The sequence below is a fragment of the Salminus brasiliensis genome, chromosome 4 (assembly GCF_030463535.1).
Source record: "Salminus brasiliensis chromosome 4, fSalBra1.hap2, whole genome shotgun sequence".
NCBI classification, from domain to species: Eukaryota; Metazoa; Chordata; class Actinopteri; order Characiformes; family Bryconidae; genus Salminus; species Salminus brasiliensis.
In genome coordinates, this window is record NC_132881.1 from 41,641,473 (window position 1) to 41,668,590 (window position 27,118).

General features: G+C 41.6%; 1 protein-coding gene across 5 annotated transcripts in view; it reads left to right on the top strand.

Moving 5' to 3' along the window:
- dok7b (docking protein 7b) overlaps nucleotides 1–27,118 on the top strand; it is a 49,188-nt gene that overhangs the window by 17,731 nt on the left and 4,339 nt on the right. For all 5 annotated transcript variants that reach the window (XM_072677100.1, XM_072677102.1, XM_072677101.1 and 2 more), the window contains 5 exons: nucleotides 6,650–6,769; nucleotides 16,254–16,361; nucleotides 17,460–18,328; nucleotides 22,827–22,875; nucleotides 23,001–23,074. In XM_072677100.1, the coding sequence (XP_072533201.1) occupies nucleotides 6,650–6,769; nucleotides 16,254–16,361; nucleotides 17,460–18,328; nucleotides 22,827–22,875; nucleotides 23,001–23,074 (1,220 nt within the window). The remainder of the gene's footprint in view (nucleotides 1–6,649; nucleotides 6,770–16,253; nucleotides 16,362–17,459; nucleotides 18,329–22,826; nucleotides 22,876–23,000; nucleotides 23,075–27,118) is intronic.

The following is a 27,118-nucleotide window of genomic DNA, read 5'->3' on the forward strand; positions in this document are numbered from 1 at the left end:
AGTCTGGACACGCCCACACCTTGAAATGCTTGTCAAATCTAGCCTGAAATAGCACACACTCACACTGTGTGGTGTCGTCTTGTACAAGCTGTGTATGTCTTTCTGTGGGGAAGCTGGTCATCGTAATTAAGGTGCTCTGATTAAAACAGTACATTTTAAAACTAGTTCTTAAATATAAAGTGCATTTTTCCTCTGATAAGTGCAGTATGTCTTGGTTGACTGGGCTGTGAAAAAGAGTGGCCCCTACTGCCCCAGTCCCTCCTACAATAATAGTCAAAGTCTAGGCACACCTACTCTTTGCAGCGTTTGTCAAATCTAGCCTGAAATAGCTCACACTCACACTGTGTGATGTTGCGTGTTTTAGAAGATCATCTTAGGTGAAGTGCTTTAGCTGGAAACTGTACATTTGCTAGTTGGGACCATGCCCTCAGCATATGGTGATTTTAGAGGAGACTGGAGAGGGCTGGAGGGGATTCTGATTATGGTAGGGAGCCAGCCCCCACACTCTGATAGGGATTGAGAGATGGCAGGGTTAAAAAAGAAGGTGGTGGGGTGGTGGAGGGTTGCGAACACATTATTGTAGAACATGATTAAAGTAAAAATGGCATTTATAGGACATTATATTACAAATTCTTCTTATGTCATCATGTCAATTTTAAAAAATGTATGTAAATGTATGTAAATGTAAGTAGAGTGCACTGATAATCCATAAGATTAGTACCACTGACAGGTGAAGTGAAAAACATTGATTATGTGGTTGGTGTGGCGCAACAGATAACACCACTGCCTATCACTGAGCTACCACACCATGTGGGAGACTGGGGTTCGATTCCTGGTCTGGGTGACTATGTTGCGCTACACCAATAAGAGTCTTTGGGCAAGACTCCTAACACTACGTTGAGCCACTTCTGTAATATGAGTAACCCTGGAAGTCGCTCTGGATAAGATAAATGTAAATGTAAATTATCTTCACCTACATTGATGGAAAGGCATATTAGGCAACAAGTGAAGAAAGTTCTTGAAGGTGATGTTTGTGTTAAAAGCAGGAAAAATAGGCAATCATAAGAATCTGAGCCACTTTGACAAGAGCTAGTTTTTGATGGCTAGGCGGCTGGGTCAGAACATCTCCAAAACATTTGGGTTTTATGGTATGCAGCGGTCAGTTCCTACCAAAAGTGCTCCAAGAAGGCACCTAAGGCTCGCTGATGGGATTTATGAAGGCCTACCTTACAGCCTACAGGACTTGCTGAAACTGCTGCTAACGCTTGGTGCCAGACACCCCATGGTGCCTTCAAAGGTCTTGTGGAGTTCATGCCTCAAATAGTCAGATCTGTGGTGGCGGCACAAGGGGGTCCTACTCAATATTAGACAGGTGGTTCTAATGTTATGGCAGACTGGCTTATGTCTTGGATGACTAATCTCTGACTAAACTGAACAGTCCTATTTATGTAATTTCCCCTTTCTGTATTTTATTGTCTGTGTATTATTTCTCCATAATTTCTCCATCCGTCTTTTTATGTGGATTTTCTATGTGAGCGGACAGCTGTAGTGTGTGAAACTGTGTGTGTGACAAAATTTGACTGGATTAAATTTGATTTGATTTGATAATTGTGGCAGAGTGACAGAGATGCTGTGAAACACTGTGACCTTTTCGGCAGTTCCAGGGCGCTTTTAGGAGCTTTTTTCATCTTCTTGGGTTCGATCTGTTCTGACAGATGAACTTTCTGTCTAAACTTGGGTCTGCACCAAACAGCTGAGCCATGGTCTGCCAAAAATCACAGATCTTGGTCCTGGTCTCTTGCTCCAACTGAATCCAGATTCAGTTCACTGCTGGTGGGAAAGCTTTTTTTTCTTCCTTTTTTTTTCACAACCGTTTGCATCAAACAAGTGAACATCACGTCAGAGCATGACTTCCTCTTCTTCTAGATTCTCATCAGCTTTATAGTGTCCACATAATTTGCCTGCTTTAACATTTGACTCTTCACAGAGATTTATATCACTCATGTCGATTCACAGCGTGAGCTGCTGAGAGATGAAATAATAATGAAGCATTGTGTTTGATTTTGGAACCAAATTGAAAGTGATTTGCATTTTTGGCCAAGTATCAGTGCTCAGATTGGTTCGATTTATTTGACATAACAAGGTTTGATTAATCAATCATAAGGAGCAGAGTATGGCCAGGATAATGTGAATGGGTGAAATTAGAAATATAATATGGATGTGTGGGATAAGATATCCATGCATACGCACACATATACAGTGCATCCGGAAAGTATTCACAGCGCTTCACTTTTTCCACATTTTGTTAGGTTACAGCCTTATTCCAAATTGTATTAAATTAATCTCTTTCCTCAAAATTCTACACAAAATACCCCATTATGACCATGTGAAAAAAGTTTTCTTGAGAGTTCTGAAAATTTATTAAAAATAAAAAACAAAGAAATCATATTTACATAAGTATTCACAGCCTTTGCTTAATACTTTGTAGAACCACCCTTGGCAGCAACTACAGCCTCAAGTCTTTTTGAATATGATGCCACAAGCTTGGCACACCTCTCTTTAGGCAGTTTTGCCCATTCTTCTTTGCAGTACCTCTGAAGCTCCATCAGGTTGGATGGGAGACGTCTGTGCACAGCCATTTTCAGATCTCTCCAGAGATGTTCAATCAGATTCAAGTCTGGGCTCTGGCTGGGCCACTCCAGGACATTCACAGAGTGGTCCTGAAGCCACTCCTTTGAGATCTTGGCTGTGTGCTTCGGATCGTTGTCCTGCTGAAAAATGAACCGTCGCCCCAGTCTGAGGTCAAGAGCGCTATGGAGTAGGTTTTCATCCAGGATGTCTCTGTACATTGCTGCATTCATCTTTCCCTCTATCCTGACTAGTCTGGCAGTTCCTGCTGCTGAAAAACATCCCCATAGCATGATGCTGCCACCACCATGCTTGACTGTAGGGATGGTATTGGCCTCGTGATGAGCAGTGCCTGGTTTCCTCCAAACATGACGCCTGGCATTCACACCAAAGAGTTCAATCTTTGTCTCATCAGACCAGAGAATTTTGTTTCTCATGGTCTGAGAGTCCTTCAGGTGCCTTTTGGCAAATTCCAGACGGGCTGCCTTGTGCCTTTTACTAAGGAGTGGCTTTTGCCTGGCCACTCTGCCATACAGGCCTGATTGGTGGATTGCTGCAGAGATGGTTGTCCTTCTGCAAGGTTCTCCTCTCTCCACGGAGGAACGCTGGAGCTCTGACAGAGTGACCATCGGGTTCTTGGTCACCTCCCTGACCAAGGCCCTTCTCCCCCGATCGCTCAATTTAGATGGCCGGCCAGCTCTAGGAAGAGTCCTGGTGGTTCCAAACTTCTTCCATTTACGGATGATGGAGGCCACTGTGCTCATTGGGACCTTCAAAGCAGCAGAAATTTTTCTGTATCCTTCCCCAGATTTGTGCCTCGAGACTATTTTGTCTCGGAGGTCTACAGACAATTCCTTTGACTTCATGCTTGGTGTTTGCGCTCTGACATGCAGTCAACTGTGGGACCTTATATAGACAGGTGTGTGCCTTTCCAAATCATGTCCAATCAACTGGATTTACCACAGGGGGACTCCATTTAAGCTGTAGAAACATCTCAAGGATGATCAGTGGAAACAGGATGCACCTGAGCTCAATTTTGAGCTTCATGGCGAAGGCTGTGAATACTTACGTAAATGTGATTTCTTAGTTTTTTTATTTTTAATAAATTTTCAGAACTCTCAAGAAAACTTTTTTCACATGGTCATAATGGGGTATTTTGTGTAGAATTTTGAGGAAAGAGATTAATTTAATACAATTTGGAATAAGGCTGTAACCTAACAAAATGATGAAAAAGTGAAGCGCTGTGAATACTTTCCGGATGCACTGTATACACTGTGTGCAGAATTATTAGGCAAATGAGTATTTTGATCACATCATCCTTTTTATACATGTTGTCCTACTCCAAGCTCTATAGGCTTGAAAGCCAACTACCAATCAAGTAAATCAGGTGATGTGCATCTCTGTAATGAGAAGGGTGATCACCGAACAATCAAGCGTTTTATGGCAAGTAGCCAAAACGGTCGCAAGAAACGTGTTGGGGGGGGAGGCGCAAAATAACTGTCCATGAATTGAGGAAAATCAAGCGTGAAGCTGCCATTTGCCACCAGTTTTGCTTTATTTCAGAGCTGCAACGTTACTGGAGTATCAAAAAGCACAAGGTGTGCGAAACTCAGGGACATGGCCAAGGTAAGGAAGGCTGAAAAACAACCACTTTTGAACAAGAAACATAAGATAAAACTTCAAGACTGGGCCAAGAAATATCTTGAGTCTTTTTAATCTTAAGAGATTTTTTTATGGACTGATGAAATGCGAGTGACTCTTGATGGGCCAGATGGATGGGCCCGAGGCTGGATCAGTAAAGGGCAGAGAGCTTCACTCCAACTCAGATGCCAGCAAGGTGGAGGTGGGGTACTGGTATGGGCTGGTATCATCAAAGATGAACTTGTGGGACCTTTTTGGGTTAAGGATGGAGTGAAGCTCAACTCTCAGACCTACTGCCAGTTTCTGGAAGACCCCTTCTTCAAGCAGTGGTACAGAAAGAAGTCGGTATCGTTCAGGAAAAACATGATTTTCATGCAGGACAATGCTCCATCACATGCATCCAAATACTCCATAGCGTGGCTGGCCAGTAAGGGTCTAAAAGAAGAAAAAATGATGACATGGCCCCCTTGTTCACCTGATCTGAACCCCATAGAGAACCTGTGGTCCCTCATGAAATGAGATCTACAGGGAGGGAAAACGGTCCACCTCTCTGAACAGTGTCTGGGAGGCTGTGGTGTCTGCTGCATGCAATGTTGATCATAAACAGATCAAGCAACTGACAGAATCTATGGATGGAAGGCTTTTGAGTGTCATCGTAAAGAAAGGTGGCTATATTGGTCACTGATTTGTTTTTGGTTTAGTTTTTGAATGTCAGAAATGTTTATTTTTACATTTTGTGTTATATTGGTTTACCTGGTGAAAATGTGAGATGGGTATATATTTGTTTTTTATTAAGTTGCCTAATAATTCTGCACAGTAATAGTTACCTGCACAAACAGATATCCTCCTAAGATAGCCAAATCTAAAAAAAAAACCCACTCCAACTTCCAAAAATATTAAGCTTTGATATTTGAGTCTTTTGGGTTGATTGAGAACATAGTTGTTCAATAATAAAAAGAATCCTCTCAAATACAACTTGCCTAATAATTCTGCACACACTGTATACGTCTTAAAAAAGAGACATTTTTATTTTTTGACATGATGTGAATCTGGCAGTTATCCTTTACACTGTTCAAATTTTATTTGAATGGCCCAATAGAAATGCTCCTAAATAATTTGGGAGTAAAATCTTTTCACACTGAAAGTTATCCATTGAAAGTCATCTACATTTGGTGAAAGAAGCTTTTGCGTGATTGCAGTGATATTCTGTTTAGTTTCTGTTCAGTGAAGTGAAAGATCAAAAGGTCATTTTAGTTGAAATTGTAAGGGGTCAGTGTGTGTTCCTGCTTACCAGCAGAGGGCGAAGGCAGTGAGGCACTGCTGCCCAAGAGGACTCCAATTCCCAGAACCCCTAGGGGTAATTAGTGCCAAACAGACACACCTGGTGATCACAGTATTTAAGACTGTGACAAACGGCAGTTTTCTGTCACACCTTTGGAGAGGGGTGACCAGTATGGTATGGACTGGTATGGTAAGAAAAGTGTAAAAAGAGGGAAGTTTTAAAAAAAGAAAAAGGATAAGAACGGAACAGAGCTGGGAAAGAAAAAAGCTGAATAGATCAAGAAAGCTTTGGTTATTTGTTTTATTAAGGGGTGCAGTGCCACCCTTTACCTGTGCTTGCTGGTGTTGCAGTGGTCAGGGGCTGGACCTCCATTGATGGGGTTTCTGGGTCAAATCTGGCTGGGAGCAAATTTCTTTCCACAATCACATTCTCATTTACATTCCTCACCTCACTTAAGACCTGTCTGTACAGGTGTTCCTCTCTACATTTGTGTCCTCTCCCTGACCATCCTGTAACTGAAATTGTGGCCAATAGAGGTTGTGTACTTATCTGTACTTATGCAGTGTGTGCAGTGTTTTCTGTTTTGACTGTGAAAGGGGAGATGGGAATGAGGTGGGGTGGTGATCATCATTATTTATATATATATATATATATATATATATATATATATATATATATATATATATATATAAATAATTTATTATTATTGTTTTGGAGAAAACCATGAATGTGTAAGTGTCCCAATACTTTTGTCCATATCTGACTTGGTATTTGTTTATTAATGCTCATATAAATGCATTATTTATTCTTCCTGTTATTGATGATCCAAACCTGTGAGAGAACGGTGTCAGAGGAATTGTCTACATGCAGGCAGTAAAACGGAAAGGCTCGTCATTGGCTGAGGATTACTCTCATTAGAGATTACCTGAGGAGAATTATTGCACCATCTAAATGAAACTGATCTCCTTCTGAAAGGCGATTAATGGTGCCGGTCAATTAATGTCCTTGTAGTTGTAATATGTTTTGAATGGAGTATTATCTATAGAGGAAACGTGGTTTCAGGCATTGATCTATCTCTGTCTCTACCCCCTGTTGCAGGGACTGGTGTCTTCTTTCTGGCCTGTACAGAGGGGGAACAGATCAGCTTTCTGTTCGACTGTATTGCTCGAGGCATCTCTCCAAGCAAAGCACCGTTTGGATTGCGGCCAAACCTACCAGGTTAATACTGTGTGTGTGTGTGTGTGTGTGTGTGTGTGTGTGTGTGTGTGTGTGTGTGTGTGTGTGTCTTTCTCTCTGTGTGGTACAGGGCGAGTGTTTTTCATTCCCACACCCTGCTGTCTTTCTCTCTCGCTCTCTCTCTTTTCTCATTCTTTCTCTTTTAGTAAGTTGCTGCAAATTGAGGTTATTAATTACATTAATTAAAGTTTGCCAAAGCTCACGCAGAGTACAGAGAGACTCGCCGCCTCACAGAGCCATGAAAATTATGAGCTTGCACATTATTTGCTCTAACAAACCCAGTTCCTCCTAAAAGAGAGGGAGAGAATCAAGCTACATTTGCACTTCGGTGACAAACTCACCAAACAAATTAAACATAAAATGCCACTTTTAATGACGAATGCAGGCTCAGAATTCTCCACCCCCTGAACAGATTCCTCCATAAGAGCAAATATTTGCTATTCAGGTGGCAAATCAAGGGTTTCATTAGCTGCATCAGGTGTGCTGGAGATAAAACACTTCAGATAGCTGGACTGGCTCTAGGGGGTTTGTTGATTGTGACGTTCGACTGCATGTTAGAAATCTGGCTAAGTCAAGAGATTTATCCAAAAAGGTCTTAGAAGAGATAACTGCTTTTACAAACAAGGGAAAGGATACACAAAGAGAGCAAGGCACTGAATGTTCTTAGAGATGCGGTTCAGCGGAAAGTTGGGGGTACACTGGCTACACTACCTGGATGAGGCAGAAGGAGGAAGCTGTCATCAGCTGTCATCAGATTCCTGAGGAAGCAGGTGCTCCAAAACTCCTCGAGTGACGGCAAAAGATTTGTGGCATCAGGCTCTGAGGTTTGGCCTTTCAGTGTTTACAGTGAAGCGCATACTAAACGCTAAAGGTCTCCAGGTCTGTACATCCGTACTGACCCAAAAGCACAGGAGGGGTCAGCTCCAGTCTGCTCAAGACCAAATAAATAAGCTACAGAGGTTTTGGAAATGTTCCTAGGAGAGAGAAAGAGGTGGAAGGGGAGAGAAGAGAAGGTTATTGTTTTTAATGTCTCTTCTACAAATGGGGAGAATGTGTGTTTTGAGGAAACAGTAAAAGCGCTGTCCAGCACCTTGTTTAAGAGCCATGACCCATTTATTTTCAGTGTATTTATGCTCACCTTAATACAGCTCAGTCCACAGATCAGTCAGGAACTGTTTCTTTTCCCTCTCACACATCTGCCACTCATCACCTGTCTTACCTTAATGCCTTTCAATAATACCCACCTACAGTAGTGTTACCATACTTTTCACATGAAACCTCAAACGAGTTTGTAGATGGCAGCTTGTGACCCTTTGTAGTGTGTACATACTATTCATCAAACTGTGATAACTGATTAAGTTCAGCGTGTGTGTGTATGTATATATATATGTGTATATGTGTGTGTGTGTGTGTGTGTATATGTATGTATATATATATATATATATATATATATATATATATATATATATATATATATATATATATATATATATATATATATATATATTTATATTTATATGTATTATGTATGTATATGTATGTATATATATGTATGTGTATATATATGTATATGTACGTAGGCACTTGGTATTACAGTATATTCATACAGTACCATGAATACATTCAATTCTCCGCAATGCTTAGCTAGCGCTAGCCCTTTATATACCTCAGCCTCAGGTGAAACGTGTTAACAGAACAATGAACATGAATGAAGTACACCTGACATTAACCAGAGTAGGTGAAGTTAGACATGAACATGAATATCAGAATAAGAGTCCTCATGAGAGCCTGCGGGCCGCGGCTCGGGACCACCCCCGGGGCGGGTTCGGCGACGCAGACCTGGCAGAAGCGAAACCTGAAATGGTCTTCTGCTGTAGCCCATCTTCCTAAAAATGTTGAATGTCTTGTATTCTGAGCTGCTTTTCTGTTTTTGTCAGTGGAATAGGATTTGCCCATTCAGTATTAAGATTTGACTAATTCTTATATATTTGTTTCCATATGGGAAGATATTTTTGAGCTTTAAAAAAAACAGTAAAAGAGACTCTGCATACAGGCTGTCGTGCGGATTTGTGGAATATTGAGACAGACAGCAGCTTGTATTTCTGTTTAAAATTAGCTCTTATGGTCTGTTAGATTCTGTAGTCTTATTTTTTTATTTCAGTTGAAACTTTAAAATCACTTCTTCAGCAGTATCAACGTACTTCTTTATTTCTCTTAAAACAAAATTTTGAATTATTTTAGATAAAGAGAGAAATAGTAGGCCAGACAGAAATTTGTGGCATAGACAGCTTTAAAATAATCATGTATATGTTTTTAGTGAGGTTATTAGGCAACTATACATCTAAATAAATGTCATGAAGGGGTTTGATAATCCTGAGACTGCAGTTGTCATTAAAAGTGGCATTCTGTGTTGAATTTGGAGAAAGCACTTGTTCAGTAGTTGTGTTGAGATATTTAAATAAGTCTTTTTTGTTTGTTTGTTTTTTATTGCAAACTTCTGAAAGTTTGTACTTTTTGCTTATTAGCCTAATTTGCAATGGGGGTTGAATTCTTTCAATTGCAACTGTAATCTGCCCAGATAACTGTAGAATGGCCATCTGTACCATATACCGTTTCTAGTGGTTTGCTGTGTTGTTGATTGTTGAATGGTCAGCGAATTCTTGCAGACAGAGCTTACGTTTAAGTTTGTTAGGATTCTCCTTCAAAAATGCCTCCATACTCCAGACCGTTTCTGAAACTAGCCTAACTGAACTCCCCTCAGCTTCTCAGCTTCAGCCTGCCTCAACAGTAAACCACCAGCACTTGCTGCTGCCACAGATTTTCTTTTAGCAAGCTAGTCAGACTCTCATAGAATATTAATATATATTTATGATTCCCATTATTTATAATTTGTCATTAAAATATTCTTGACTTTAAGAATCTCTGACTGACTTTCATGGGGCAGCCTTGTTTTTTCACAGTGATATGACAGCACTGGTAGTTTTAAAGGCATTGGTTTCCCAGCTTTAAAACTCTAGGCGAAACACTTTAGATTATACATAAAATGTAATGAAAGTTGGAATGAGTTGGAGCTCACTGATTCTGCATGTTGCTCTTGAGATGATTGAAAAGTACAGAGAGAAATTTAGCATTCGTATCCTCCACATTCCTCCTCCAAAAAAATCCCCCTCCATTTGTGTCTATTTTTTCTAGCCTCTTGCATATTGCATGATATCACCAAAAAAACAACACATAAACACACACACACACACCTTGATACCTCGTGTTCTGGATAAAGCAAATGCTCAAGTCCTATGCAGATGTCTCAGCATGCACATTAGCACAGTGGATGTCACTGTTAAAGTTCTGCTCACAGAATGAAATCCAGCGGGCGAAGGTTTGAACGCTTGACAAGTTAATGGAGGAGCTATAATGGAGTGTCTGTGCAAATGAAGGAGCCGAGAACGAGGGGCAGTACGGGACTTCATGTGGGTGGTGTTTTCACGTCTTTTAATGTCCGTATTTCTTCATATTTTTTCCTTTTTTTCCAAAATGAGAAGATCAGTAACAAAGAAAAGAAAGGCTTCGTTTCTGCTGCCGGACAAAATGAGTGCCTTCACTCGCGTTCCTCGATGTGTATCATTAGGTAGACCCCCAGGGTGAACCAACAGCAAACTTGTTTTTCTCGCCACACTTAATAGCTTGTGCAATTACAGTTTTATTGAACTTGGCAGCGGTGGGCCGTTCGCATCAAGCAGCTGCAGTGGCTCTCTTGACCATGTTCTGTTAATTCACATTAATTATCATTAACGAGCGCTAATGAACAGTGATTAAATGATTTATAGAGACTTGTCCTGGCTTCCTCTGACTCAGAATATGACTCATGCTCTGCTCGCAGTGCGCAGCCTCTATGGCATGTGACACTGTGCTTAGTTAACACTGAACTAGACACCTCGCAGATCGATTGACGGGTCACCTCTCAAAGATCGACCTGCTCAGGATTGATTTTCCACATTAGTCACCTTAATAACGTATTAAAAATGTAATGGGTTGTGTAATTCTCTTTATTAATTCAGCCGCTACGTGCTAGACCTCTTTGATTTGAGAGTCCCTCTGAGTGAGGAAGCTGCAAATACTGAATTTAGTTAGGGAGAGTAATTTACCTTGGCGTGGGGACCGTACATTGTGTTCTTGGTGATGTGTAAATGGGGAGTAAATGAGCTTTGGCACTGTTGCTGTTTAAAACTGAGCATTTGCAGAGAATTCAGGGCTAAAATTAGCGCTGGCGTTGCCTTCAGTGAAGCACCGCATAGGCAGAGAAGGAGTATGCAGAGGAACCTGGCTAGATAGTATTTTTGTGTGTGTTTGTTTTTGTATATTTTCCAGAAACGGCTGTCCAGACTGTAGGAAACCAGAGAAAACCAGGGCTACCATTCAGGACCACCAAAGGCCTCTTTTTCCACTGCAGGGCTGAATGGTCGCTTTTGTGCTGCAAGATCCTGGGTCTTTATATTTTCAGGACGGATGATGACGGAGACTGCATCTAAAAAGCTGTTACAGTTTAGCACTCTAAATGGCACTGTAGCATAATGAAGGTTAGCGTTCTTGAGTCGGCTAGGAACATCAGTACCTCAGTGTTCTGATTTCCGGATTTTGAGAAGTGTTTAGGATCGTTATCCTGCTGGAGAAGCCATCCTAGTTCCATCTTTTTATCACAGACATTGTGATGTTTGCTTGCAGAATTTGCTGTTATTATTGAGTGAAATTATTCTTCACCCGACCAGTGAAATGTTCCCTGTGCCACTGGCTGCAACACAAACTTAAATCATGAACAGTTGGAAAGGGGTTCTTTTCATGAAAATCTGCACCCTTTTTTCCCCTCTAAATATTGGGCATACAAAATGATACAAACTGAAAGAAATACCCTCCACCAGTCTTGCTTTAAATGTTGAAGGTCTTAACTTTATATTTATGCCTTGAGACTTATGAGAAATATTCACAGTAACCGACACTTTGACCAGCTAAAACCTTTGCATGCCACTGAATATTTAGTGTCTCCCATACGTGCTTGAGACCTTCTTATTTTCTTAGCAGATTAGCAGATTCATCAGCAGTTTTATGTGTTAATGTCTGACCGGCAGTGGAGGAATTTTGGCCTCTGGCCACCAGTTCTATTGGTGTAACCGTATCCCTTGGCAGTTACAGCGCGGCAGTCACAACCTCATCTCGATAACTTGCATAGTTGTGACTTCTGCATTTGGATCAGGTGTCTAATGACACAGCCAGAGCCAGCCAACTGCTGTCCAAAGGTGAGCAGGGGTTTGTATTGGAGAGTCTATGGTGAGAGAAATTGGGCAATCTGTCAAGATGAAGAGAAGATGCCTCCTCTTCATGACTTGAGCTGGTTTCAGGATGTCTTTGATTAGATTCCAGTATGAAAGAGGTCTTTTATAGAACCGGACGTTTTGATGCTGACAGTTTTGCACTGATCCTCGAACACCTTCAGAAAGTTGTTTATAGCTGGCCTTTGCGGCACCGTTCCCTTCACCCTCAGTCTTTGTCGGATGTCAAGCGACTACATTTTCAGGGGTTTGCATCATGTTAAGAGTTTTCTGTTAAAGACAGTGACCCAGACAGAGCAAGCTGTTCTTTCTATTTCCACAACCTTAAAAAAGACATGAATATATCAAGCCTGCCTTAACAGTGTCTTTTAGCAAAGATGAATGACCAGGTAGAAGAAATATCTAGTGGCGTCTTTAAGTAAAACCTGTACTAAACACTTATTAGGGTTCAGTACTTGGTGGTTTGCCTGTTAAGGAGTTCATTGTTATGATGCTGATAGCTAATAGAAATATTAATTTACGCTTTTCCAGGCTACAACTGTCCAGTTTCAGTCAGCCTGTGTCCACTGCGGCCTCAGCCATGTAGCTCCCCTGCTGCGTTCTCTCTTCACTGGCTTCCTGTAGCTGCTGCCCGCATCAGATTCAAAACCCTGACCCTGGCCTACAAAGCCAAGACTGATCAGCCCCTCAATACTTGATAGCAATGCTCAAAAGCTGATCTGTACCAAGAGCCCTTCCAGCTTCAAGTACGTCTCGGCTCGACCCGCCATCCTTCAAAATGCAGAAGGGAAGCGTCCAGGCTTTTTTCTGTCCTGCACCAAAGTGATGGAACAAACTTCCCCTGGTCGTCCGAACGGCAGAGTCCAACGCTCGCTGTCTTTAAACCCGGACTGAAGACCCTCCTCTTCTGAGAGTACTTGGGCGAAGTGTAGTGCCGTGTGGTGTGGTCTCCAGACTGACTTTTGTATTTAGTAGTATGCAAGCTTTGCGTACCATCTGGATCCTAGTCTATACAAGCTAGCTAAGGGTATTTTCTGAGTAAACAGTGAAGTCGCCCTGGATATGAGTGTCTGCTAAAGGCCTTAAATCACCACAGTTTTACATTGTGGTTATCTGAGTTACTGTTGCCTTTTGGCAGCTCGAACCAGTCTGCCCATTCACCGTTGACCTTTCCATCCTCAGAACCGCCGTCCACTGAATGTACCACTGAGTAACACTAGAAACTGTCTAGTCAGCAGATCTAGAGCCCATCTGCCACCAACAGTTATATGACACTCAAAATCACTCAGTTTTTCTCTAGTCTGACAGTTGATGTAATGTTAGCTGAAGCTGCTGGCCCGCAATTTCTCTGCTGCCACACGATTGGCTGATTAGATAAGCGCATGAATGATTAGGAGTACAGGTATTCTTAAAGAATTGCTGGGTGAGTTGGAATCCAGGACTAAGGTTGAAAATCACTGACCTGGAGTATTGCTTAGGTTGCATCTTGCTACACCACTGACCACACTGCATTAGCTTTAGCCTTTAGCTTTTTCTGTTTTTCTTTATTTAACTTCTATAGTTCTTATTTTTCCTTTTGTTTGTAGTTTTAGTTCTTGTGTTGAAAATAGTGTCAGTAAACCCAGAGTGTTTTTGTGACAATACAGCGCTCAAAAATGTGCTTGCAGTCTTGCTATAAGTAGTTACACTCTATAGACAAAAGTATTGGGACACTTGCTCATTGATTATTTCATCTGAAATCAAGGAGAAAAATAGTAGAGTATAGAGTATATAGTGCTTTTGTCAGAGTAACTGTCTCTACTGTGCAGAGAAGAAAGCTTTCGCATTTAAGATTTTGGAGCATTGCTGTGAGGATTTGATTGCATTCAGCAGTGTATGAAATACTCCCATGCTGTAGTGTGGCCTCATTTACAAACTTACTCGCAAAGTAGCCGCAAAATAACATTGAGTTCAAAATTTTAAACATTTTCATGGTTCTGAGGATTCAAGATGTCCTAAAGGTAAACATAGTGGTCCAATTTTCCTCTCAGAGCAAAGCCTCAGCAGTTTAAAGCCCATAAAGGTCTCTCCACCACACAAACCTCCGCTACTTGACGACTGTGGCTCAGTTTAATGTGCTTTTGAGCCACTACAGCAGAGCTGGAAGGATAAGGAGTTGAATGATCATGACCATAATGATCAGATTTAGTGTGTGTTCACCACATCAGGTCTTGTCTAACAAGCAAATAGTGATTAGCCTGTGCCACCATTTCTTCTATCACACTCTCCACAGGGTTTTTGGCCCATTCCTCCAGATCGTTTTGTCAGGTTCGTAGGCCTACTTGCTCGCACATGCTTCTTCAGTTCTGCCCATAGTTCTGTCAAATCTTTTGAACTTTACATGTGACAAATATGCACATGTATCTAGAAGAACTTGAGGGCAAATACTTTCTCATACCGCTGAATCCCAGTGCAGTAAAGGCCCCAGCACCAGATACAATCTGCAAGAGAAGCCATAGCATGTGCCTGAGGAGTATCCACTGTCCTTCACACCTCCTCTGGCAGTCAGTAGACACGAAAGAGGACCACCAGTGAAGGTCCAGTTAATCCCTACTTTCCGGCCTGTGTTTCTATGTGTTGGCCAGAAACATCGCCACATCTCTTGCATCTCGCTTCAGATTTTATGCCTCTGTTGCTTCTCTAGCTCTTGCTTGTTTTTTTTTGTACCTGGTTTCTGTCTCTCAGCGGCACTTTTTTTATCTCCAGCAGAGATAATGGTTTTATTCTCGTCTGAATTTGCTTATCTTATCAGAGCTGTTTGGGAACAGCATCTTGGGCTTATTCTACAGAGAGTGACTACTGCCGTTTTCCAGCCTGACTCACACTCCCTTCATTCAGGTGTGTGTGTGTGTGTGTGTGTGTGTGTGTGTGTGTGTGTGTGTGTGTGTGTGTGTGATTCTCTCAGAACAGATAGTGGGATGCAGATGTGTTATATGGGGTATGTACACTAGCATTAAATATTATCTATCATTTTAATATGTTTGTCTAATCTAGATAGCCAAAGGCACTTTTATATGTGGTACTCAAAAAGTTCCCTATTTTGGACAACAGAGCGCAGACATTCATTAGTTAATGATTTACAGTAATTTTGTGAGTCTGCTAGTCTATTTGTAATCCTCTACATCTCTGATCACTCTTCTGGGCCCATTTAATATTTCCTCTGCATTATTATTTTATTAATTCTTATGTTTTCTGTCTTCTTTTTGTCTTATTTGCAGCTTCCTGGTGATTTTTTTTTTGCAAGTGTATAAATATGGAAAGTTCTGATGCCTGTGATGCAAAAATCTTTTATCTTCAAAATGGCAACTTTACAGAAGGAAGGAAAAAAATCTTAACTTTTAATGAAGTTGAAAGTAAAAAGATTTTATTCAAAGTCATTCTGGAGCATTTCCGGGCTCTGAGTGGTCCAGCGGACTAAGGCGCTGCCACTGTCTAAATAATCTCGACACAAAACTGTTAAGGCTAGACAACTGGGTCAGAACATCTCCAAAACATCAGGCAGGTCTTGTGGGGGTTTATCTGGTGTGTGTTTGTCAGTACCTGCCAAATGTGCTCCAAGAAAAGGCCAACCTGTGAACTGTCAACAGGGCCATGGGCATCTACGGTTCATTGACGTGATCCAGGGAGGTCCTACCCACCTCCCAACTTACAGGATCTACTGCTAATACATTGGTGTCAGATACCACAGGACATCAGTGGTCTTGTGGATTCTATGCCTTGAATGGTCAGATCTGTTGTGGCACCACAAGGGGGACCTGCTCAATAGTCGGCAGGTGGTGTTTATTAGGTCTGACCATGTATAATTGACCGTTTTAATCTTTTTCCTTCAACTGAAGCTCATCAGGGGCTTGATTATGTTTATTAAAATAGTCTTTTATTGTTATACCCATAATATAATTAGTCATTTAACAATTTGAATTAATTGAGACAGTAAAAATATGCAAAAATAGAAGCAGCTTCACTAGTAGTCTCAGACCTTTGGACCCCAAACTGTTGAACATGTGTGTCTCAGAAGGAGAGACTGTGTAATGGAGAAAGGGGAACAGGGAATAACAGTTAATTTGCTCATTAGGTCAAAAGATAATCGAATGGTTTTGTCTTTTTAGACCCTTGCGCTAACCCATGCTCTGTGGAGGAGAGGATTAGTCAAGAGGCCAGTGAGCTGGAGAAACGCCTCAGCCTGCTGTCCGTCAGCAGCCGCCACAGCAGCTCAGGTAACGCACACAGACCTGCATACAGACCCTCAGAGGACCTGTGGTTAACACTGTAATTTGATGGTCCACTGTAGAGGACAGGGTTTTTTAACTACTGATATACTTGGCTTAATCCAGTGCTGTGAGAAAGCATTCGCCCCCTTCCCAGTTCAGATTTCTACATTTACATGTAGAAGATCATCCAAAAAAATTTAATACAACATATGAGTGTGTAAAAATGAGTAAACACACAGTGCAGCTTTTATAGCTTTTTTTTGGTATTTCTTGCTCCTGGGCTCCCCCTACAGTCTGAAAGGCTTAGCACATGCATTTTTGGACAAGCTGACATTGAAAGCATGTGGACTGAGACGGTAAAATAATAATATATGGTTTACACTAATATGACTCGACTTACACTGCATAACGCAGGTCTCACGAGCACTGTCTTGTTCGCTTGACCGAGAGTTATATAGTGCAGTATCATTGTGTCGAGTCTGGAGACCCAATTTACACAGTTTTCCAATGTTTGTGGACACCCCTTCTAATAAATACAATCAGCTATTCTAACTAGCATCCATTGCTGACACAGATGTGCAAATGCACACACACAGCTTGTCTAGTCCCTGTGGCGAAGTAATGCCAATGGAATAGGACTGTATGGAGCAGATAAACATGAACCTATTGGCACCATATCTAACGCCAGGCGTGGGCTAGAGGGATATACAGCCCCCAGCGTTGAGCTGTGGAGCAGTGGAACTGTGTTCTCTGGAATGATGGATGGTTCTCCATCTAATACTTTTGGGATGAGTTGGGGATAATGAGGTGGGGTGGTTATCATCCAACATCCTAGCCTCACTAACGCTCTTGACGCTGAATGCAATCAAATCCTCACTGCAATTATCCCCTAAAATCTAGTAGAAAGCCGGCTTCTCTGGACAGTAGAGACTTCAACAAAAGCAGTATACATTTTTTTTAATACCCTTGATTCAGGAGAAACAGTTAATGAGCAAGTGTCCCAATACTTTTGTCCACATTGTGTAGCTGTGACTATCACGTTAATGACTTTTTACTGCACTCACAGACACAATGACCTTTCCGTTCTCTCTTCTGATTCGCCAGCCTCACACTCTAGCTATGGCACCTCCCTGGCTGGAGACGACTGCAGCGTGTCCAGCTCCTCCTCCGAGACCAGTCGTTCGGACACCAGCAGTCGTCTGGCAGCTTGGCCCGACCCTTTCAGACACCCCACCCCTTTAGAATCCTCACCATCACTGTCAGGAGCCAAAGGGCCAAAGCCCCTGAGCGTGTCAGTCAGCACATCCAGCGAGGAGCGCCTGTGTGGCCCAACAGTGGTGGGGCTCCGCCCTCCCTCTAAACCTCCGCCTCCCAGAGGGCTTCAGGAGGCAGGGCGTCAGAGCTCGACCGACAGCGGCATCGCCACAGCCAGCCACTCGTCATATTCCGGAAGCTTCTCGTCCTACACGGGTAGCTTAGATACAGGGCAGGGAGAAGCAGATGAGTTTGGGTCCCTGTTCAGCCTCGTTTCAAACCTCAACCCAAACCTGAGTGCTAGCACAAATCCCAGCCTTCACACAGCCCACAGACTCCTGCCACAGCTCCAGAACATTAACCCCTTTTCCAGTGCACCATCAAGCACCTCGTCTCTGGTACCAGAACACAGGCCAGTGTGTGTTTGCCCCGTTATCGGGACGTCCCCAAAGCAGGAATCGGAGTACCAGGTCCCTGGGCATGTCCTGCAGCACTATGACTCTCCCCGCAAGGTCCTCCAGCTTAACCCCTCGTCCCTGGACACAGGGATTCCAGTGATGCCTGAGCCTGTTCTATGGGGTTCATCAGGACCTCCTGCAGAAGCTGCTTCCAAACTGGGAGCATCAATGAGATTAACTGGGAGTAGTGAAGGAGTAGCACCCCCTGGAGGTTCCACCACACCACGTCATATAATCTGTCCTACATGTGGAGGACTGAAGGTAATTTTTTAAAGATCTTTAATTATTTAACTTATTTCTAAAATTAATGTATTTTAGAGCCTCGCCCCATTTTATGGTTCCATAGAATAGAATATGTAAGCTCAACGTGAACATATTTCAAACGTGAATATTGTCACTGTCCTGCAAAATCCTTGTATCTCCATTTTTCCATCTCCTGTAAAATTGCAGTTTTTAAGATGCTAGGTTTTGTGACATACGGCAGCAGTGTTTTAGTATTGCATTTCTACAGAATCTGCAGAACCTAAAGTAGATATTGGATACATTTGCACATCGCCTGGATCTAGCATAACACCCTTTCTAATGATAGAAATTAAAAAAAGTAATTTTCTACATCTCATAAAATATAAACTCATCAAAGATGGAAATCTCCTGAAACACACCATCTATACGTGGCCAAGGGTCTATGTATAAGATGCAAGATTCAGCAGGATTAGGCAGTTTGACAATTTGACAATCAACTGCTGTGTTCTTCCCTTTAGCTGTTGGATCCAAAGCAATGCTGCTGATGAAGTAAAACACACAAGTTCATTCGCTGATCTCAGTAATCGCCAAATATGCCAAAAAACCAGTTGAACTGTGCAGATGTTTAAGGAGCCAGTGTTTCCTAGTTTTGTGTTCACTGTTGAAGGTCCATCTGCAGGGGCCTGAAGTTACTACCACCGCCACCATGTCTGTTGGTGACTGTTTTTGTCCAGGGAGCTTAACTAGCATTTATCCAGCTAAGATTAATATGCTATAGTAAGACATCCTTCGATATATCCTTCAGATATAGATTAGGAATTAATTGAGAGTTTGGTGTACGGTGATCTGGTGATCTGGGTACCGAGAAGTTTGGTTCTGAAGGTAGAGAAAAGCAGATTTTTAGACTATTTTTCAACTTTCAATTTCCTCTCTCTTTACCCCTTACCAGCGCTGACATTATTGCCTCAACCGTTGCCTTTGCAATATCTAGAGCTGGGCAATATGACGATATTTTATCATATTGTGATAACAATAGGCTTTTCTAAGCATATAGAGGAGACTGTTAGTGAGTAATAAACACTGATCAGCTGCAGGTCTCATTAGAGACAGTGTAATTAGACTGGAGATTAGACTTAATTAGATGAAGAGCAGCAGATGTTGAATAAAAATCACTGTATTCAGTTTCGGAGAGGATCTGAATAGCAGTTTTAATCTGTCACTACTGATGTTTTTAGTCTGTGATTACATGTATTGTTATAAATATCATGTATTGCAAAAAAGGTATTTAAATACCGTGATATAGTATTTTTACCATATCGCCCAGTCCTAGCAATATCACCCCCTACATGTCCTGTAATGTACTGCAGTCTGTCAGTTTGATGATTTTGTATGACTTTGACGTTGTATGAACGTAATGGAGCATTACAGAGTGAGTTCATATTTAAAATGATTCTCAATCTTTTCTTTTTCATCATCACTGACAACTTTGTTAACTAATCACTGCAGCCTTAGGTGTTTTTTTCCACTCTTCTTTCCCCTGCATATTCTCTTTCTGTACGAAACCTTTACTCTGAGCCAGTTACGTTACGTGTTCTGACGCATATATAAAAAGCTCTCAGAGATCAGAACATTGTAAAGCTTAAAGTATAGCTTTTTACAACTGTTGTTGTCACAAAGCAGCTTTCCATAATTAGTAATTAGTAAAAGACAGAGACAAAAAATAAGAAATAACGTAAGACATGAGCAGCCAGCAGCGACAGTGGCAAGGAAAATCCCCCTAAGAGCTGGAGGAAGAAACCTTGAGAGGAACCAAGACTCACAAGGGGGACCCGACCCATCCTCCTCTGGTCAGAGCTATTTAAACATTAATGATAAAAATGACCAAACCAGATACAACAGATAGTTAATAGTGGTGATATTAATAGTGGCAGATAGTTGCGAGTCCATTTAGGTTTTAACATGGTCATTAAACAGGTAGCAGGGGTAGGAGGATGTGCCGCTGGTCTGGTATGGGTAGTGGTGGGTGGGGGCCTGATGGTCGGACTGGTAAGTGGCAGCTGGGCTGACGCAGGTAGAGGTGACCTCAGAGTGCAATCTTCCAGCAGGTCGGGCTGGGTGGCCATTTGCTTGGGGAGGGTAAAAAGAGAGAGCGTTAGTTCTAAGAGGATTTTGTGGAGAGCAGAGAATGTTGAGCAGTATCAGTGTCATCCTGAATAATAAAAATGTTCTGTAATGATTGAGAAGACTCTTTGTGCAGCACTGCCTTTAATAAGAACTGCACTTTAAAGCTGTTTTTATGCAGATACTTTGTTTCCTAGTTAAACTGTCACTTTACCTGAGTTTCTGTGTGCTGTAAATGCACTCCAGAGAGAGCGAGAGTGTGAGAAAGAGTAAGAAAGAAATCATACAAAGCCTTAAAGCCATTTTTCCATGGAGCATCAGGCTTTACCGTTCTCTCTCTATCTTAAAACCCCCACGCTCCAGCTTTGTCTTGCCTCAGATCAGTTAGCCGTCTGTTTCGGACCTGCTCCGCCATCACCCGCGAGCATGAGGAGGGAAGTGGGCTTGCTGTGTGAATTTAAATGCGTTTGTCATCTCGCCTTTGCCTGCCGGCACCGCACTAATCCGAGTGTGTGGTAATTACCATCGAAAAGGTTTCGGCAGCTCGTCTCGGCGCAAACAAGCGGCCCAACTTTTACCTCATCTAATCATTATTTCACTGCATGTCACACATGCAAACTGAGTTCAGAGAAGAGATTACTGTGAGCATCGCTGATTTGCAATGCCTCTCAGTGTCCTTCAGGCTTTAACTTGCTTCACTGTCAGCTGGTCATAATGGTCTTGTGGTCAATATTGATGTTTGCCTGCCCTTGGTTGCTTGTCTGAATTTCCTATGAGGGTCAGTTAGTTTTGGACGGAAGGTAATATAGAAATAATATGAATAAAAACAAAGTCATATCCAGCTTCTGCTATGCTGTGAATGTCTTTATGCCCGAAGTACATAGAGTGTGAAGTGTTACTTACAAGTAGAACACAGCGCTGATGCCAACAACACCACTACTCAGTAAGGTTAGAGCAATAAACTGACCAAATAAAAGTCGCAGTAAAGTGAAAAGCTCGAGCTCTTCTCTTATTAAAAAAAAAGTTTTTTATTTCATCTCATTTCAAAAGTTTTATCACAATTAACTACACTAAATAATTTATGTAATTTAGGTATTTTTCTAAAATCAACACCAGGGTCAAAAATACACAAAGACGCCCTTAGGTTATTAATTCAGAGGTGCTGAAAGTGTCGATGTCTTTTAACTTACCATGCCAATACCCAGGCCTCTCAACATCCTGCTAGTGATCATGAATGACTACAGCTGGTAGCTTCTCTGTTCCCACATAGAGTTAATTTGACTGTTTAAATAATGAAGAAGGAGGACTACCTCAGAATTCTTCACCCAGGCGGTTGAAACACAGTTAGGTGACTCCAATCACACATCACAGGTGGTTGAGGAATGGATAAAGCAGGCTAACATTAGGCTTTTGGAATGGCCTTCCCAAAGTCCGGACCTCGGCCCTATCAAGAATCTGTGGATGGTACTAAAAAGTCCGGTCCTTACCAGGACACTGACAGATTTAATTATCTGAATTTCACTAATTCTGCTAAGAGGAGTGATCAAATATCAAACCAGAATTCTGCCAGAAGCTTGTTAATGGCTAGCAAAAGCATCTGGTTAATATGCCACCTGCCAAGGGACGTTGTTCCAAGATTTATATATTATTTATTTATTTGTATTAATTTATGTATTAAATTAGGATGTGTGCCGACACTCATTCAACCCCAGTAAAAGAACACATGGAAATCATTAAAAGCACAGTATTGCCATAGCATAGTCTGAGGAGTGTATGTGCATTTTTAACAGTAGATCACATACATTGTGTTCATTATTAAACATATCATTATTATTATTATTATTATTATTAATAATAATAATAATAATAATAATAAACATTAACAGTAAAACATTATACAACCACATTGACCATTTGTGACGGACACAGCTTTTATCCCATCCATGCAGTGAACACACACATACACACCAGTGAGCACACTGCACCTGGGGAGTAGAGAGGGTAAAGGGCCTGGCTCAAGGGCCCAACAGTGGCAGCTTGCCGAGCCCGGGTATCGAACCCACAACCCTGTCATCAATAGCCCGGAGCTCTAACCACTGAGCCACCACTACCCCAATTATTATTATTATTATTATTATTATTATTATTATTATTAATAATAATAATAATAATAATAATAATAATTTAAAAAAAGCATATCATGTAAAATCTGTATCCTGGTTTGTCAGTACTGTATAGGTCAGCACTGTTTATGCAGTACACACTGTGCTACTAATATAGACAATACATCACACAGCACTGCATCTTACAGCACTGTACCTGTACTGCCATACTCTCTAGATAGAGTGCTCTTATTAGGCCCAGCTAAAATCCTGTGATTGTTCTTTCTGTGCAGGTAATGCCTTCTACACCTATGGGCTTTTCCTCCATATCTGCTCCACCAGGTAAGGCCTTGGTTTCTGTTCTGGTTTATGGCTTTTCTTTATAAAAAACCCCCCCGAAAAAACAGCCATTTGAGTAAAAGCTCTCTGATTTACAGCTGTTTGTCTGTTTGTGTTCTTTTTACCAGACAAACCAAAGCAGGAGATGAGCAGCAGTGCCATGACTGCAGGTGCGGAGGGGATGAGTATGGACATCACAGGGGTAAATGGTTCCCATATGTTTCTCTTTGTTCAGGTGAATTCTAAGACTCTGAGACGAGTTTCCAGGAATCACCTATAAGCAGCTTTAACATCGTCTCTAGACTTCAAACTACAACATATAGTATATAATAGACCATTTTCACACTTCCATGTTCATTAATGCGGAAGGGTGAGTAGTAGGCCTCCGGTCGTGTGCCTTTCCTAAATACACCCATATTTCAACCTAACACACCTACCAGAGTTTCCACTCTATCACGTCTAACAGTGTTCAACTCCACTTGAAAAACTCCTCTCATCTCATCATGTCATTTTTTAATGATGCAACCAATAAAATGAGAGTTAATCTAAACTGGAGAGGCAGGGCTGGACGGTGGGACAGATTTACTCATGTTTGTGATTAAAAATGCTAATTGGTTCCACTTGAGAACCTTGAGAAACAGAGCCCTCAGCACTGTGTTTTGGTAAGGAGTTTACTGTAGAAATGTGATGCTGCGGCTCTTTGCTAGTTGTGGTGTTCAGGGCGCTCGCTAATGCTGCTAGTGTTCACATGGGCTGATGGGAGGAGTTAAGCCTGCTGGATTTTTCCTCCCCCAGAATGAAGCTCAGTAAGTGCTCGTCTTCAGTCTGTCCATTCAGAGACGTGATGTGGTGGGACACTTTGCTTCCCTAGCGGATCCGACTCATGATATGCTCTGCCGTCTGAACGTAGCGCACTGCAGCAGTAAACAGGGTACTACGGCAGACTTGCAGTGTCATTGGTTACAATTACACACGTGATTAATTGCCCATCTTCTCGTAGCTGTCATACTTATATGCCAGAATAAATCACAGGATTTGTCACAGGATATTTACTGATCATTACTAAGACATTTTTATCTGGATAAAGTGTCGCTATTTAACTTTTATTTAAATGTATTAAATGTGAATCACCTATCAGCAAGTTCAACAATATAGTACAGTTGATGCTACCCTGGCATATAAAGCCGACACCACCAGGTAAAGCTAGCTTGCTATTATTAATATTTACTTTATCAAATGGAAACCACATATTACCAAATTCAGTCGCTCCGTTTGCAAAATACAGCATTAAATATGTCCTAGTAAGCCATTTCTTTGGGCTGTCGCTCACTGTATTGGGTCCTAAATAGTCTTTCTGTAAGATGACGTCAGAGGGGATAGGATGTGTCACAACACCGACACAAGTGTTGACTATAAAAGACGGACCAGTTCTGCTGTGTTTGGATTCTAACGTTGCCAGCTAACGTTATCTGGCCTTAGATAAGTTAGCTAGCTAGCAGACTGAACAACACAGCACAGGCCGACTTCCAGCTAACTCAGGTTTAAATCACACAGGTTTAGAGGATAAAGCCTCATACCTGAGAGTCGAGTGGTGGGTGTCCTAACTTTTCCCTTACAAGAAAATTACATTTCTTGTAGTTTTATGTAATTTTACAGATTAAAAAAACAAACTTCAGTTTCCATCTGTGTTGTTCAAATATGGACCAAATGCCCACGTGTTTTTATATGTTAAAGCAGCCGTCCTTAAGATTTTTTCATTTTAATTGTAAGCAGGATCTATCTAAGTGGGGTGGGTAAAAAATATTGTAATAAATGGTGTCAATGTGCTGCACAATCATCCCTGCAAGAACCTAATATATTCTTTCTAAAAACAGGTAGTGGTCTGGTAGGTTTTCGTGGGTTTTACGTACGTACGTCACATGCACAGAAAGAGGATCTAGCAACCGTGGCACTGCCAATGGCGCTGATGCAAACGGAACGGCTACTGCGAACATGGAGATATGAGAACGACAAACCCAGTCTTCATCTGCTCATTCACCTTGCAATAAAGTAAACTTGCAATGTGTAGATTCACCCGCTCTGAAAGGAGAGCACAGTGCACCTGTTAAAGTACTCTCCCAACATGCTCTGTGTAATTACATTCTTACCAGAGAGGTCTCTAAGCCCTAAAATCCCAAAACTTTTGGGGTCCTATATTAGCTATCTTTTTTTAGGCGATCCGGCACAGCATGATTTATGGCATTGGTGTGTCTTTGCTATCGCAGCGACTGGAAAAAATTGTGCGTCTTGCGCGTCTCGAAATGCACAAAAAGGCATGTACGAAGTCTCTTAATTAATCATGGGTGTGTTTTGGCCATAACATGCAATAAACCAATCACCGCGTCACTCGCCATTCCCTTTAAGAGCCAGGTGGGGTTTGACAATGGGGGGGGATGTACAAGAGTTGGACTGCATGTGCCTATGTGGACAATTGACTGCCAAGATGGCAACGAACATCTGACTGTTGTCGTCTACCTAGGTTTTCAGTCAATAGAGCTCCTGTGTTTTCCGTTGCCAAGACAGCAATACGCCAGAAATTGACCTAAACACACCTCATTTTGAGACCACCACGTCCATCTGCATAGATATATTCAAAGCACTGTTGCTGTTTAAACAACGCTGAAAATAGAGCAATGAGCATCACAAACACCTTGTGCTGGGTGTAAGATAGGGCCATGGACTGTTGTTTTAACAAAGACAAAGGTTTTCATGGGATGCCCTGAAAACAGGATAATTCATTTATACATTTTTCAGTTGTTCCCAAACTAGTCCCTTATTAATAGCTTTAGGGAGTATTTTTTTCTTTCTAAAATGCCCCTTCTGCCGTTTTCATTATAGACCTAATAATAACTGAGAACTGGTTTGACCTGGTATTCATCATCCTTAGACACAACCCCCGGAATATACATGTACAACATGTCACTCTTCTTGGGAACTTGCCATCTGGACACAGAAGCTCCCGGAAAGTCTCAGGGCCCATAGCAGTGTAAGCGTAGAGAAATGGTTAATTTAATAATTGAAAAGACTCGCTGCCCACCTGGTTTACTGTTCTAAGGTATACTTTTTTCCATATGAAATATCTCTTCCACAATCTCTAGCTAGTGGCTGGGTTTGGGGGTTTACTCATAAGCCCTTTTCGTAATGACCTTGGTGATAGCTGTGAGAAATGCTTTGGCCTGGTGTCTATTGTCCTTTGACACACCGATGAAATATTACTCCTTTGGGAAACTCTAGAAAGAAGAGTCATTGCTTTAGGGCACACTGAGTGATCGTAGCCTAAACTGTTTCTCATGAGACTTCTGATTAAGTGACGGGGCGTAAAATCTGGTCATTTCAATGTCACAATCTTGTGTCAGCAAAACAAATTATCCCTGAGGCATCAGAAATGTGTTACTTCCTTTTTTCTTTTTTTTTTTTCTTTTTAGAACAGCAGCGGCTTTTTATACCCTGTGTAACATTTCATGATAAATGGACAGTACTAGTGATCCAGACGTTCATTATTTGTGCATTTACATGAATGCACAGTACTCTGATTCAGGTTCATTATCTATGAAGATGTACATGTGGTCAGTTAGCATTTGTTTGTTAACAAAACACAAACACAACAAATAAACAGTATATTGTGATCAACCTTTTCCAAAGCTCTTCTTGAGAAAAGCAGATATTCCCAGTTACCATCCAACATCTGATAAGCCCTTCATTAAAGTAATCAGGTGAGCCCCTGGTGAATCTGAAGAAACTTGTAAACCCAAACCTGTTCTTCTAACCAAGACATCAACAACTGTACTGAGCAGCAGCACACCCTGACTACTGTATTTAGGTTTATTGTTATGTATTCCTTTGCATTGTGTAACATATGGCAGGTTGAGGAAGGATGCAAGTGCGAGTGGTCTTCAGTAATCCTTTTAATATCATCCCTGACAGAGGTCATAGAATTAAAAAGAACTGAAATATCAATAAGCATTAAGAAACAAAATCCACAATAAGGGAAAAAATAACAAACCAAGTAAACCAAACCAGTATCAATAATGCTATACAAGCAACAAAAAAACACAGGTTTAAGAGCATCAGACACAAGCAGGAACACCAGAAGAAGATAGCGAGAGGGCAGGGCTACAAAGGAGACACAGGTGGGAACACTAATGATAAGGCGGGGCTAGGGCAGAGACAAGAACATAAACAGACAAACAGAGCCATGTGCTGATGT